Source organism: Chiloscyllium plagiosum, chromosome 33, assembly GCF_004010195.1.
Source record: "Chiloscyllium plagiosum isolate BGI_BamShark_2017 chromosome 33, ASM401019v2, whole genome shotgun sequence".
Classification (NCBI taxonomy): domain Eukaryota; kingdom Metazoa; phylum Chordata; class Chondrichthyes; order Orectolobiformes; family Hemiscylliidae; genus Chiloscyllium; species Chiloscyllium plagiosum.
In genome coordinates, this window is record NC_057742.1 from 32,117,721 (window position 1) to 32,132,134 (window position 14,414).

General features: G+C 39.9%; 1 protein-coding gene across 5 annotated transcripts in view; it reads left to right on the forward strand.

The window, feature by feature from the left end:
* LOC122539990 overlaps positions 1 to 14,414 on the forward strand; it is a 208,824-nt gene that overhangs the window by 119,883 nt on the left and 74,527 nt on the right. The window contains exon 4 of one of the 5 annotated variants that reach the window (XM_043675253.1): positions 3,289 to 3,384. The exons of the other annotated variants lie outside the window; for them this stretch is intronic. Coding sequence (XP_043531188.1) covers positions 3,289 to 3,303 — 15 coding nt within the window. The 3' untranslated portion in view covers positions 3,304 to 3,384. Of the gene's footprint in view, positions 1 to 3,288; positions 3,385 to 14,414 lie in introns of those variants that run through there. 5 annotated transcript variants of the gene reach the window in all.

Sequence of the window (14,414 nt, forward strand, 5' to 3'; positions counted from 1 at the left end):
TTTCAGTGCTTCCCTCTCCTTGGTGTTGAGATTATGTGTTTGTCTTTTCCTTATTATCATAGGTACGACTGTTTGTCTCACTGTTTGTTGTGTCTCTTCTGTCAGAAGAGATATATATTCCAAATCTGGTCTTTTTTTACCTTGCTGATGGTAGTTTTTTAATTTGTATTTCCATGACTTGTTTTCATATTCTTCAATATTCTTATTTTCCCTGGAAGAATCAAGTTTGTCTCACTGTTTGTTGTGTCTCTTCTGTCAGAAGAGATATATATTCCAAATCTGGTCTTTTTTTACCTTGCTGATGGTAGTTTTTTAATTTGTATTTCCATGACTTGTTTTCATATTCTTCAATATTCTTATTTTCCCTGGAAGAATCAATCACCATTTTAGACATTTTGTTTTGCTTTACAATTGTGGTCATCTTGATCAGTGCAATCAACATTCTCACAAACACATTTATAATTAGAATTCCTACAGTGTGGAAACAGGCCCTTGGCCTCAACAGGTCCACACCAACTGTCTGAAGAGTTTCCCACCCTGACCCATTACCCACATTTCCCCTGACCACAGCACCCAACCTACACATCCCTGAACACTATTGGCAATTTAGCTTGGCCGATTCATCTAACCTGCACATCTTTGTGACTGTGGGAGGGAACCGGAACACCTGGAGGAAACCTACGCAGACATGGGCAGAATGTGCAAACTCTACACAGACAGTTGCCCAAGGCGGGAATCAAACCCAGGTTCCTGGTGGTGTGAGGCAGCAGTGCTAACCATTGAGCCACCGTGCAGCATTCTCATCTTTATATTATGAAGAAATTTGCATTTGGTACTCATTTCCTGCCCATAACCATGACCTTCTGAAATCAGAATTGTTGAATAAATCTTCTATGTTCATATTTCCCACATGTTTATCAGAGAAGTTTTCATGATGAATACTTAGCGGTAACAGGGTATTTCTTCTCTCCATGACTGGTAGCAGATCCCTCAATTCCCTCTCCCTTTAACCTCAGCCTTCCATGAGTCTCATTGGTCAGTGCCTAGTCCCTAATAAACCCTAATTTGACTTTTCCCACTCACTTTGGCTATCTCTGTCTCCTTGGTCAATCTCACATCCCTAACAGTTCCTCATATTTGTTGCCTTTGTAACCCTCTACAAATTACCAACTTAATCCTAACTCTTCTTGGCTCTGATTTGATTTCTCTTGGTGTTCTTCCCTAATATGTGTCCCTTCAGGTTGGAGCACAGTGTCTGCATCCCTTGAGTTATTTCCCTAATCTAGTTCTAGTAATATTACTGCTTTACTCCCACCTTATTGTCATCATGTTTTTCTGCCTTCCTACAACTTTGAGCTTCCACTATAGCCCAGAATTCCTCTATCTTTGTCACGTGCAGTTAGCAAGCATTTGTCAGTCGAAAGGCAAGGAATAAGGAGCAAAGGATATGAATTATTGGCCACTGTGGTGCAGCAAGAATATGTTCTCTCTATATCCTTTCTCGATTTGTGATAAAAGCCTGTCACAGATAAGAGATGAGTGGCAAACAGCAGAATTGAGTTAAAGTGTTGACAGCTACAAGGGCACATGATAGTGTTCAGGAGTCAAGCGATATAGATGGGACAATAAATACTGTTTGACGTGGACATGTATGACGTACAAAAGGATGGCAAACATAGAACAGTACAGCACAGTACAGGCCCTTTGGCCCACGATATTGTTCTGAGCATTTATCTTAATCTAAGATCAACATAACTTGCACACCCCTCAATTTACTGCCACCCATTTTCTTGTCCAGCAGTTGCTTAAATGTTCCAAATGTCTCTGACTCTACTATCACTACCAGTAGTACATTCCACGCACCTACCACTGACATCTCCCCTATACCTTTCTCCAATCGCCTTAAATTATGACCTGTCGTGACAGCCATTTCTGCTCTGGGGAAAAGTTTCTGGCTATCTACACTATTTATGCCTCTCATTACCTTGTGCACCTCTATCAAGTCACCTTTCTTCCTTCTTCTCTCCAGTGTGAAAAGGCCTAGCTCACTCAACTTCTCTTCATAAGACAAGCCCTCCAATCCAGGCAGCATCCTGGTACATCTCCTCTGCACCCTCTCTAAAGCATCTACATTCTTCCTATAATAAGGCGACCAGAACTGAACACAATATTTCAAGTGTGGTCTAACCAGGGTTTTATTGAGCTGCAGCAAATTCTCGTGGCTCTGAAACTCAATCCCCCCGTTAATGAAAGCCAAAACATCATATGCCTTCTTAACAACCCTACCAACTGGGTGGCAACTTTGAGGAATCTATTTACGCGGACTCCAATACCCTGTTGTTCCTCCACACTGCCAAGAATCCTCTCTTTGACCTTGCATTCAGCATTCAGATTCAACCTTCCAAAATGAATCACTTTGCATTTATCCAGGTTGAACTGCATCTGCTAATTCTCAGCCCAGCTCTGCATCCTGTCAATGTCTTGTGTTAGGAAAGGAGAAGAACTGAAAGTACTAAAACTGCATAGTGAAGGATAATGTAAAAGTATCAAATACAGAACTACAAAGTGCAGGGTTCTGTAACATAATGGCATGTGAAAATATATAAACTATGCTACACTGAATATATATTTATAGGCATAGTCAAAACAGAATAGTATGGAGCAGTTGTATATGAGCAATGCAGCTGGTGCTTGCAATTGAAGCAATAGGGGACCCAAGGAAAGCATTGGGTTTTCATAAAGTAAATGACATGTAAGGTATAATTTAATATAGAGGTGGAATCTCCCAATGGCTGAACAGCCAGTGAAAGCCCTGTGACATCTCTTTATCAGAAGGCCTGTTGCATTAAGTGCCAACCAAGCACTGAATTAGACGGCAGTGGGCCTTTCCTTAGGATCAGTGACTCCAGGGTCAAGAGTCTTGCCCACTGAGAACTGCCAAGCAGTTAGAGGTTATCACCGATCCTTCCACAGGGGAAGGCATTAATTTCTGCTCACAATGTCTAAATTGTTATGAAGTCAGTTCTTGTGCAACCCTGCGTTATTGAAAAAGCATGCAATAGAAACAGTGCTTAATGTGTTGGCACTGCAATAACGTTACAGCCAACACACAATTTAAAAGTTTGTGCTATAAAAACAGCGTCCCCAATTTGTCAATCTCATTAAAGTGAATTCACATTGATGCAATAGGTGTTATAACAGAACAACTTATATTCCCTGCACCACTTACTCGCCTTGTTTATTTACTTTCTTGACATACTGCCTATTCCTTTCTATCCCAAATTAAAGTGGATAGGTCAATGAGAAGACTGCAGGAAAGAAAACCTAAGATATGAGAAGAAAAGAAAACACCATAGCAGACCACAAAAGAACCACCACTATTAGCAAGAAAGAAATCCTAAATTCTTTCTATGTACAATGTCACAAATGATCCACTAACCTAAAATATATTACAATTATTAAACATCTGCCATACAGTACAATGCATGTCATTGTTCATGTGAAATGTTGCTATGTCAAAATGGAAAAAAAATGTATGAATTACCACAAGCTACCTTTAATACAGCTACTTATTAAGAAATCTCACAGTTAATCAAATACTAAAACAATTATTTAAACTTTGTAGCAACCAAAGTATGACCCCAAAGAAAGCAAATTAAACCTCACAACCCATCTTGGCTATTTACCGATTACAGATGGAATATAGTTATGATTCCAAGCAAGAACATCTGTCTCTGCCTGTCCAGATTTTGATTGTTGTGCAGTGTTGTTTTTTGAAGTTCTGATGAAGAATCCTGGAGTTAAATTCTTATGGCAGTTTCTAACATTCAAGTTTATGGTGTGACATTATTGATGATCCTTTAGATTGTTTCATTTGAAAAATTGCTTAAACTCCTGGAGTCATCAAGTCTGTAAATTGCCTTCTGATCAGATTGCCTTTCTGTTCCTTGTTATGTTTGTTGTTAGCTGTCTTTTGAAAACACAACTTTTCTTGCAATTAACCCCTTTACCTCAGGGCATTCTTTTTGCAAGCAGTCTTAATTGCGCCATTTGTCACAAGACACCAGGTTATTAAGCAGTGGAAACAACTTGTTTATGTTGTTTAAACACCTTCTTCCTCGGAATGGTTAATTAGCATGTTGCTTTTAATTTCTTTATAACAGTTTCTCCTTATTCTTTTCATCTCAGGAAACAGTTTATTCCAGAAAGAGTTATTGCTGATACTTTCAATCCATGAACATTCATCAAAGTTCTGAACTTTATGCTAACACAATCTGCAGAAAAAAAGTGTAGTTTTAAAAAAAAATTCAGTCTTGAGACAACCTGAAAATGTTATGTAGCTAATGAGAGGATCAAAGTAGCTAACAATATAAGGAAACTCCTGGCATAATGGTTAGCTAATCTTAAGTGAAGCTGAGGGTCTCACTGGAGCAGGTAGCAAATTGTTTCTCAGGTGGCTTATTCATTTTATCTGACTTGGCAGTCTCGTTAGTTCCTCATATTCCAATCAGCAATTCTCAGACATAAATGTAGCACACAATATACTATTTTTCAGCTTATTTTTTAAGATTTTCTTTTCCTTTCTGCCACCTCCTAATTTATACTATGAAGAATTGTAATGTGGAACCTTTAGCTTTTCTTCTCATTTCTCTATTTTTGTACCTAATCTATTTTAGTACCTCAAATTGCACATCGGTACTTTGTGCCAAAAATGGCACCTAATGTGGTGACATTGTACACAGTTCACTGTACTTTGAAACTTTGTACTTGAGTACACATGACAATAAACCTGATTCTCATTCTAATTCTTTTTATTTTTCTACGCTCTTTATTTCCTTCTCTTATTCATCTTTTGGTCTCCAGAGATTATGTTTAATTCTAATCCTTTCTTCATTATTTGCTTTATTTATTTTTTTCATTGGCAAAAGAAGTAGTTATTAAACTAGTGCTACCAAGGTTGCAGATGCAACATTGTCATTGCTGTGCTGTTATTAGATTTACTAAGAACAATTCGTAATACAGTCAAAGCATGATGTCAATGGTGTGCATAAATTCTATTGTTGTTTGCTGAAAACATTCCATTACAGCAACTTCTGGCCCACTGACTATCTTGAACTGGCAGTGGAAATAAAAAGTAAATTTTATAAACTAGTTAACCTTTCATTTTCAACCTGATCATTACTAATGTCTATATTACTAACATCCATATGTGGTAGAAATGACAAATAAAACCTACTCTGTTGTAAAATTGCAGCCAATTGGTGCCAACTTCATGGGCCAACATCAAAAGTCTCCACATTTTCCCAGTTAAGGCTGAATGAACTGTGAATAAAGAAAAATAATTAATTAATGGCACAGCATGAGTTTGCCTGATATGGAATCAGTGGAATTATTTTGTTGGTCCAACTCCATTCACTATAAATCTGTCCATTGCATGTATTTTTAGTGAGTTGATTAACTAGTTGGACCGACCTGATATTTTCAGTTACATGGATGGCACAAGACAAAAGGTACTCCTAACAATGGAAGTGGTCATTCGGTGTTTCTAGGCTGGCTCTGGAACAGGCTCCAAACTTCTGAATTCTGACCTCTTTCTTCCCATTCTCCAGTTCCTTGCTAAGTGTTTGTTACTTCCCTAATACTAGCCATTAGCCTTCCTATAATCCCTCATAAGTTGCGCAGTCCCTGCTCTTCTAGACTCTTTGAGCTGAGGTTATGCTTCCCTAGACACCTCAAGGACCCATAGACTTGCACCATAAAATTTCTTGGGGAAATTCAGGTGGTACATCAGCCTTTGAGCTAATTGAGGCCTTTAATTAATCAGTAAATGTCAAATAAGAGGCTTCTTCCAGCTCTGTCACAACTTTTCCTCAGCAGGAGAAAACCAGTACCATATGTGAGGTTTGACAGAAATCATTACTTGGCCTGGTGACAGAAAAGAGGGAGTACCTTCTTTGCAGACCCTTTGTGCCCATCGGAGATCTACGAAACCAAGAACTGTCCTCACTGTATTTTCCATCCACGCACCCTTGTCTTGCTAGCTGCAGTTCCCTAATTACCTCAGTATCCAGGCAACATCTCTAGGTTCTTCACTGATGGTCATAGCTCTTACTCAGTTCAGCCTACCTTGATGCTCCCAGCATCTCTAACAGGCATTGCCTTGTCTTGACCTTTTGCATGTTGCCCCCACAGCCAGATAGCAGGCTTATTTTACTTCTGTCTGGTCTTGCCGTTTAGTGCTGATACTAACAAAGTAAGTTTGTTATAGTTGTCAGCAGGCCTGAGTCAAGGGGAAAAGCCTTCCCTCAGGGATCTCAGCACAGTAAGCCAAGGCCTTCAATACTAGTCCAAAGGCTTGGAAGTGGTTAGTCAGCTACACAGGGCGGTCAGAGGCAAGATGCTGTCCACATAAGCGGATGTGAGGCAGCCCACAACACATCTTGACTCTCTGTATCCTACCATGGACTGTTTCCCTCTTGGCAAGGAAGAGGGAGCTATCAAGGGACACAAAAGTTGTCACACACCTGTTTCTTTTGGCGCATGTGGAGCGATGTCCTGTGCAAGTGATTAAGTAATGCAGAGAGCATCCAAGATTACTGATATCAGGTAAAAATTGCATGCAATAAAGAGAGTCGTAGAGAATGAATCTTGGTGCGAGGTGGATATAGCAGCAGCAACAGAATGCGTACGACTGATTGTGCTGGTATTTACACAGGCAGAATAGAGACTGTCATTGATATTCTTCCTACAATAAAACTGTTTTAATTCAAGGACAGAAGCCATGTTCATGAAGTTATAGTCCAACAGGTTTATTTGAAGTCACAAGCTTTTGCAGCATTGCCCATTCATGAAGTAAGTGAGGAGCACGCCCAAAATTTGTAGGCAAAGAGATCAATGGGCATGGAGACCAAAAGGTCATACAAATGGTGTCAGTGGAGTGTTGACAGGCCGAATAATCTCTGCAGGTGATGAAGATTGTCAGGTGTTGTGAATAATGTGGAAACAGCTGAAGAACAAGTAAAAGGATGACCTGTGGACCAATCAACTAAGACAGACTAATTACAAAAAGTCAAAAGTGCTAGAGACCATGCAAATGGCTGAAATAACATGATAGACATCAGAGTCACCATCACCGTGATAATTTGTTATTATCTCTCTATCTTGATTAGTTTATACAGTTTTGCATTACTTGTTACTTTGGTTACACTTATCATGCAACTGATATTTATCACGTTATTCCAGCCATTTGTTTTTTCTCTGGCACCATCCCATTTTTGATATTTTTCTATCTCTCTGCCTTAGTTAATCAGTTCATAGGTCATCCCTTCACTTGTTCTTCAGCTGTTGACAATTTACTCACACTGACACTTTTGATCATCTGCAAAGACTTGTTATAGAAACACAAAGGAATATAGAAGGTAGCAGCAGGAGGAGACCATTCAGCCATTCGAGACTGCTCTGCCATTCATCACAATCATGGCTGATAGTCCAACTCAATAGCCTAATCCTGCTTTCTCCCCATAATCTTTGATCCAATTCACCCCAAATGCGATATCCAGCCACTTCTTGAATACATTCAATGTTTTGGCATCAACTGCTTGCTGTGATAATGAACGCCACAGGCTCACCACTCTTTGGGTGAAGAAATTTCTCCTCATCTCCGTCCTAACTGGTCCACTCTGAGTCCTCAGACAATGACCCCTGGTTCTGGATACATCCACCATTGGGAACATTCTCCCTGCATCTACACTGTCTAGTTCTGTTAGAATTTTATAAGTCTCTGTGAGATTCCCATTCGTTTGTCTGAACTCCAGCGAAAGCACTCCTAACCTAGTCAATCTCTTCTCATACATCAGTCCCACCATCCCCGGAATCAGCCTGGTAAACCTTCACTGCATTCCCTCGAGAGCAACAACATCCTCCCTTAGAAAAGGAGACGAAAACTGCACACAATATTCTGGGTATGCCCTCACAAGGCCCTGTAAAACTGCAACAACCCATCCCTGCTCTTATACTCGAAACCTTTGAGGAGAAAGTGATGTCTGCAGATGCTGGAGATCAGAGCTGAAAATGTGTTGCTGGAAAAGCGCAGCAGGTCAGGCAGCATCCAGGGAACAGGAGAATCGACGTTTCTGGCATAAGTCCTTCTTCAGGAATGAGGTAACTTTCCTCATACCTAAAGAAGGGCTTATGCCCGAAACATCGATTCTCCTGTTCCCTGGATGCTGCCTGACCTGCTGCGCTTTTCCAGCAACACATTTTCAGCTCTTATACTCGAAACGTCTTGCAATGAAGGCCAACATAGTATTTGCCTTCTTTACTGCGTGCTGCACTTGTGTGCTTACTTTCAGCAACTGGTGCACAAGGACACCCAGGTCCCACTGCACACTCCCCTCTTCCCAATTTACAGCCATTCAGGTCTTCTTGCTTTTGCTTCCAAAGTGAATAACCTCTCATTTGTCCAAATTATACTGCACCTGCCATTGATTTGTCCACTCACCCAACCTGTCCAGATCATGCTGAAGGATCTCTGCATCCTCGTCACAGTTCACCTTCCCACCCAACTTGCATTAATCTGCAAACTTTGAGGTGTTATGTTTTGTTCCTTCATCCACATGATTAATATATATTGTGAATAGCTGGACTTCCAGCACCGACTCTGTAGCACCCCACGAGTTACTGCCTGCCAATTTGAAAAGGACCCATTAATTCCTACTCTTTGTTTCCTCTCTGCCAACCAGTTTTCTATCCATCTCAGTACACTTCCCCCAATCCCATGCACTTTAATCTTGCACAGTAATCTCTTATGAATGATTTGTCTAAAAGTCCAAATATACCACATTGACTGGCTCCCCCTTGTTGACTCTACTAGTTACATCTTCATAGAATTACAACAGATTTGAGCAACATGATTGCCACTTCATAAATCCATTGCCGACTCTGTCTAATTCTGCCACTGCTTTTTAAATGCTCTGCTATAAAGTCCTTGATGATTGATTCAAGAATTTTCCCCACTGCTGATGTTAGGTTTACTGGTCTATTATTTTCTGGTTTCTCTCTAACTCCCTTTTTGAATATTGGAGTGACATTAGCTACCCTCCAATCTGCAGGGACTGTACCAGAGTCTCTATAATCTTGGAAGTTGACCATTAATGCAGGCACTATTTCTAGAGCCACTTCCTTAAGTATTCTGGGACGTAGATTATCAGGTCTTGGTGATTTATTTGCCTCCAATCCCTCAATTTTCCCAGCACCATTTCTCTGCTAATATTGATCTCCCTCAGTTCTTCCCTCTCACTAAATCTTACATTCTACAACATTTCTGGTATCTGATTTGTGTCCTCTTTTGTGAAGACAGAACCAAAGTGTGTATTCAGTTGCTCAGCCATTTCTTTGTCCCCTATTAATCATCCCCCCATTTCTGTCTGTAGGTGACCTACATTTGTCTTCACCAATCTCTTTGTCTTCTCTTAGTATCAATCTTTATATTCCCTGCAAGCTTACTTTTGCTTAATCAAACTCTCGGTCCTTCTTTGCTGAATTTTAAAGTGGGTCCCAATCATCAGACCTGTTATTTTTCTTCTCTATGCATCTTTCTTGGATTGGATACTAGCTCTAATTTCCTGTAAGCCATGGATTAGCCTTCTTACCCATTTTGCTTTTGTTCCTGGCAGGAATAAACAGTTGTTGCAGTTCCCCCAGGAGTTGGTTGAATGGTTGCCATTGCCCATCCACTGTCAGCCTTTTAAGTAACTCTCCACAATCACACCTCATAACTTCACAGTTTCCTTTATTAAAATTCAGCACTCTAGTCTCTGAATCAACTTCCTCATTCTCCATCCTGATAAACAACTTCTATCATGTTATGGTCGGTCACCCCCAAGAGATCTCGCACAGTTATAGTCCAACAGACACCAAGTTATAGTCCAACGTGTCTGTTTAAAAACACTAGCTTTCAGAGTGCCGCTCCTTCATCAGGTGCTAGTGAAAGAGGAAGACCTTAGGCACAGAATTTATAAGGAAAAGATCAAAGGGTCATACAACTCATGTGAATGAATTGAACGCATCTAAGGTGGCTCTTAAATTTTTAATCAGTTAGAATGGAGGTGCAGGTTTCAATGGATTAATATGCAAATCCCAGAATTTCATTCAAATCATTGCCCCGAGATAACGTAAGGTATTATCAATGTAAAGGAGGTCTTGGCTATCAAGATCTAGAATAGGGATCTAGACTATCAAGTCCTGGGACCTATCAACTTTCAGCCCTATTAATTCTTCTAACTAATCCTTTTTTCAACTGCTCATTCTTTGCAGTTGCTTAGGTCTCAAATGTTTGAAGATTTCTTGCATCTCCTTCAGTGAAAACGGTCAGTAAATTATCAGCTTTTCTTCCATTTCTCAATTCCCCATTATAAATTCTGCTGACTACTTTTAATGGACCTACAGTCATCTTAACCAAATATTTCCTATTTACAAATATGTAGAAGTTTTCAGTCCATTTTTATGTTTTTGGAAGATTACATTTATATTCTGGTTTTCCTTTCTATATCAATCCTTGGATTTATTAACATTTCTGGCCACTTTATAAGCCTTTTCTTTTAAACTTATGCAATCCTCAAATTCCTTTGTAAGCCACAATTGATTGACCTTTTTCGAGTTTTTGCACTTTTTCGGCATGTACTGTTGCTGTAAGCCATGTAATAGTTCTTTACAAATTGTCCATGGTCTTTGGTACAGCAATGCCTTTTAACACCTTTCCCAATTCAGTTCAACTAACTTGTGCCTCATGCTTTCATAATCTCCAGTATTTAACTTTAATACCCTTGCTTCAGATTAATCTACTGCAGTTTGAAACATCATGTAAAATTCATTGGTATTGTGGTCAATCATCCCGAAAGGTTCTTTGACAAGATTACAAAGCTCTTTCTCATTAAATAAAACTAGACCCAAAATAACCTGTCCTCCAGATAGCTCTTCAACATGCTGCTCTGGAAAATCATTGTTAAGATACACCAAAAGCTTATCCATCACACTCTACTGCTCATTTAGATTACCCAGATTATGTGGAGATTGAATCACATTATGATTACTATATTGTATATGCAGGTAAACAAGCTTTGGACTGAAAACTTCTACAAGCTTTTCTCTTCGCTTAATTTATACCATGCCCCTCACTACTATTTCTATTTGGTGACCTGTAAATAACTCCAACCACTATCTGCTGCCCCTTGCCCAAACAGATTCCAACATTGTTCTTCCATTCTGAGATCCTTCCAAACTACTTCATGCTATCACTGAAACTCCACCTCCTTTTCTTTCTTGTCTATCTTTCCACAATGTCAAAAATCCTTCACTATTCAGTTCCAAGCCCTTGTCACCATGCAGTCATATTTCTGTAATTTCACTGATATCATGCCATTTATCTCTCTTTGTGCCTGTAGATCATCTCACTACTGTGGTCAGACTGACTGCAGGAGAGTACCATGCTATTTTAAATTTATCAAAATTATTTTGTGTGTGCCATTTTCTCGATCTGTCCCTGAATAAGGTAACAGCAGAGCGATTTTTCTCATAGATTAACCCATAACATTTATGTTTATGTGCACTCCCTCCAACCCTTGTTTGGTCATTGAGATAATTCTGCCATTTGTTTGGAATATAGTTAAGCCAAATCTTAAGCTCAATTTCTTTTCACTTATTTAAGAAATTCTAGTGTCAAAACTGTATTCATTATCTCACATTTTCTGCAGCTTAGTAGTTGTAAATGTCCTTTATTCTTGCAAAATGCTTCAATGAAATCAAAATCTTAGGAAACAATGTTATGAATTTTCATCTCAGTTTTATCAAGAAGTAGCAGAATAAAATTAACAAAAGCAAAAGGATGCAGATGATATGAAACAAAAGCAGAATGTGCTGGAGAAACACTGCAGATCTAGGAGCAGCTGTTGCGACAGAAGTAAAGCTGCGAGTCCAATATAGTTCTTCTTCAGAACTTCAAAGGAACTTCAGAAAAGAAAACTCATATTTGCGATACAGAACACACATTCTTTTGATAGAGGATAGTGAACTTGTGTTTTGTCTTCTGTAATTTTGAAAACAACACTGGGTCGTGAAATCACAAGATTGAGCTCTGATGGCTGAATTTTACCAGAATTCAGCTACGTATCAAATTGCTGAGTCTCATGGAGGGCTTCACTCCTTGAGCCCTTCAAACTTTTTTGTGCTATTCTCAGCAGCTGACCTTATTAACCATGCCTCTATGTCGCTCTGCTCACACAGTATTCTGTTAAGTAATGGTGTAACTACTTGCCATTACTGGGACCTCGTGGGATTCTCAGTGCTGATGCCATTCTTCAAGTCCATCTATGCACCAGGTCAAGTGCTGCCAACCAAGTGTTGCCCTTCTCTATAGATTTTGTGGATAGTGAATGAAAATGAGGTATGGCTGAGGGAACATGGGCAACACAGCTTTATGCTATTTAAAAACCAAGCTGCACTGACTACCTATCCTTCGTGTCATCCCATCTTAGAACCCTGTCAAAGGGAGTGCTGCTCTTTCCATAATGGCCAGTGTAGCCAGATATCTTCTCATTAGTCAATGCGGAAGTTTCACATGCTAGAAAACCTTCAAATGGTTGAAAACATTAACTTTTATTTAGGAACAGCAAAAGTGAAAAAAGAAAGGACAGCGAAGAATGCTATTTCAAAGACAACGGAATCTTGATCAGATGAGTCAAAGTGTGCTGAGGAGTGGCAGATGGAGTTTAATTTAGATAAATGTGAGATGCTGCATTTTGGAAAGGCAAATCAGGGCAGGACTTAATGGTAAGGTCCTAGAGAGTATTGCTGATCAAAGAGACCTTGAAGTGCAGGTTCATAGTTCCTTGAAAGTGGTGTCGCAGGTAGATAGGATAGTGAAGAAGGCATTTGATATGCTTGTCTTTGTTGGTCAATGCATTGAGAATAGGAGTTAGGACATCATGTTGTGGCTGTACAGGATATTGGTTTGGCCACTTTTGGAATACTGAGTTCAATTCTGGTCTCCCTGCTGTAGGAAGGATGTCATGAGACTTGAAAAGGTTCAAAAAAGATTTACAAGGGTGTTGCCAGGGTTGGAGAGTTTGAAGCTATAGTAGAGGCTGAATGGGTTTGGGCTCTTTTCCCAGGAGCATTGGAGACTGTAGGGTAACCTTATAGAGGTTTATGAAATCTTGAGGGGCATGGATAATGTAAATAGATAAGGTGTTTTCCCTGGGATCTGGGTGTTCAAAACTAGAGGGTATAGGATTAAGGTGAGCGGGAAAGATTTAAAAGGCACCTAAGAGGCAACCTTTTCACACAGTGGGTGGTGCATGTATGAAATGAGCTGCCAGAGGAAGTTGTGGAAGGTGGTACAATTACATTTAAGAGGAATCTGGATGGTATATGAGTAGGAAGGGTTTGGAGGAAAATGGACAAAATGCTGGCAAATGGCACTGGTTTAATATAAGGTATCTGATCTGCATGGACAAGTTAGACCGAAGGGTCTGTTTCCGTGCTGGACATCCCTATGACTCTCTGACTCTGGGCTGTATTTGTTTCTGGGAACAGACAGGGGCAGCTTGCCTTTGAACAATGACAATTCAGAGTCAATGGATCATCACTGCAAACAGCTCACATCTACTTTGACCAAAGTGTCAAATAACCAACTGTCTAGCTTGTTGCACCTGATGAAGCCGTTTTCTATCCTGCTGTTATCATGCTCATGCTATCATTTCTCCTGGTCAATGTTCTCATCTTCCTCCTTGGTAGACTGCTATTGATCACCCAGCTATTCAGACTCCATCATGTCTCCTTATTTCCTATTCCAGCTATGCAAAGGGCAACATGTTAGGACTTTGCAACACACTATGGATGCAGTCTGTTGCAGGGTTCTCTCCCATGCTGATTGATTGTCATCAGCAGGCCTATCATCTCCTCCTCAATACCCCTGGTTGGAGACCGGGCAGGATTGTATGTATGCTCATCTTTCAATAGGGGTTTTTGTGACAGAGTTGCAGAGGTTGCTCTATGCCTCTTAATAACAATCCTTCTAAGACATCTCATCCTTGAAACAAAGGAGGAACATGAGAGTTCTCAAAGATGTGGACATCACAGCAGCTCCTAGCATTCCTGGGTGCAAATTTATAAGATGTAATATTAAAGATGATTGTATAAGTTGACTTGTATATTGAAGGAATGAAATCCTATTCTCATGTTGAAGTCAGCTACGTTATGATAGGGTGCTCTCAAAGCAATATGTGTACAATCTCTCGTCCCTTGTATATCAAGGAAGCTAGGTATGTTGGCAAAGCCTAGTGCCAGGCTGCAACACTGATTTTGGCACCAGAAAATGAGATGAAGCAGTGTCATCTGTAACAGCCTTGATGCATTTA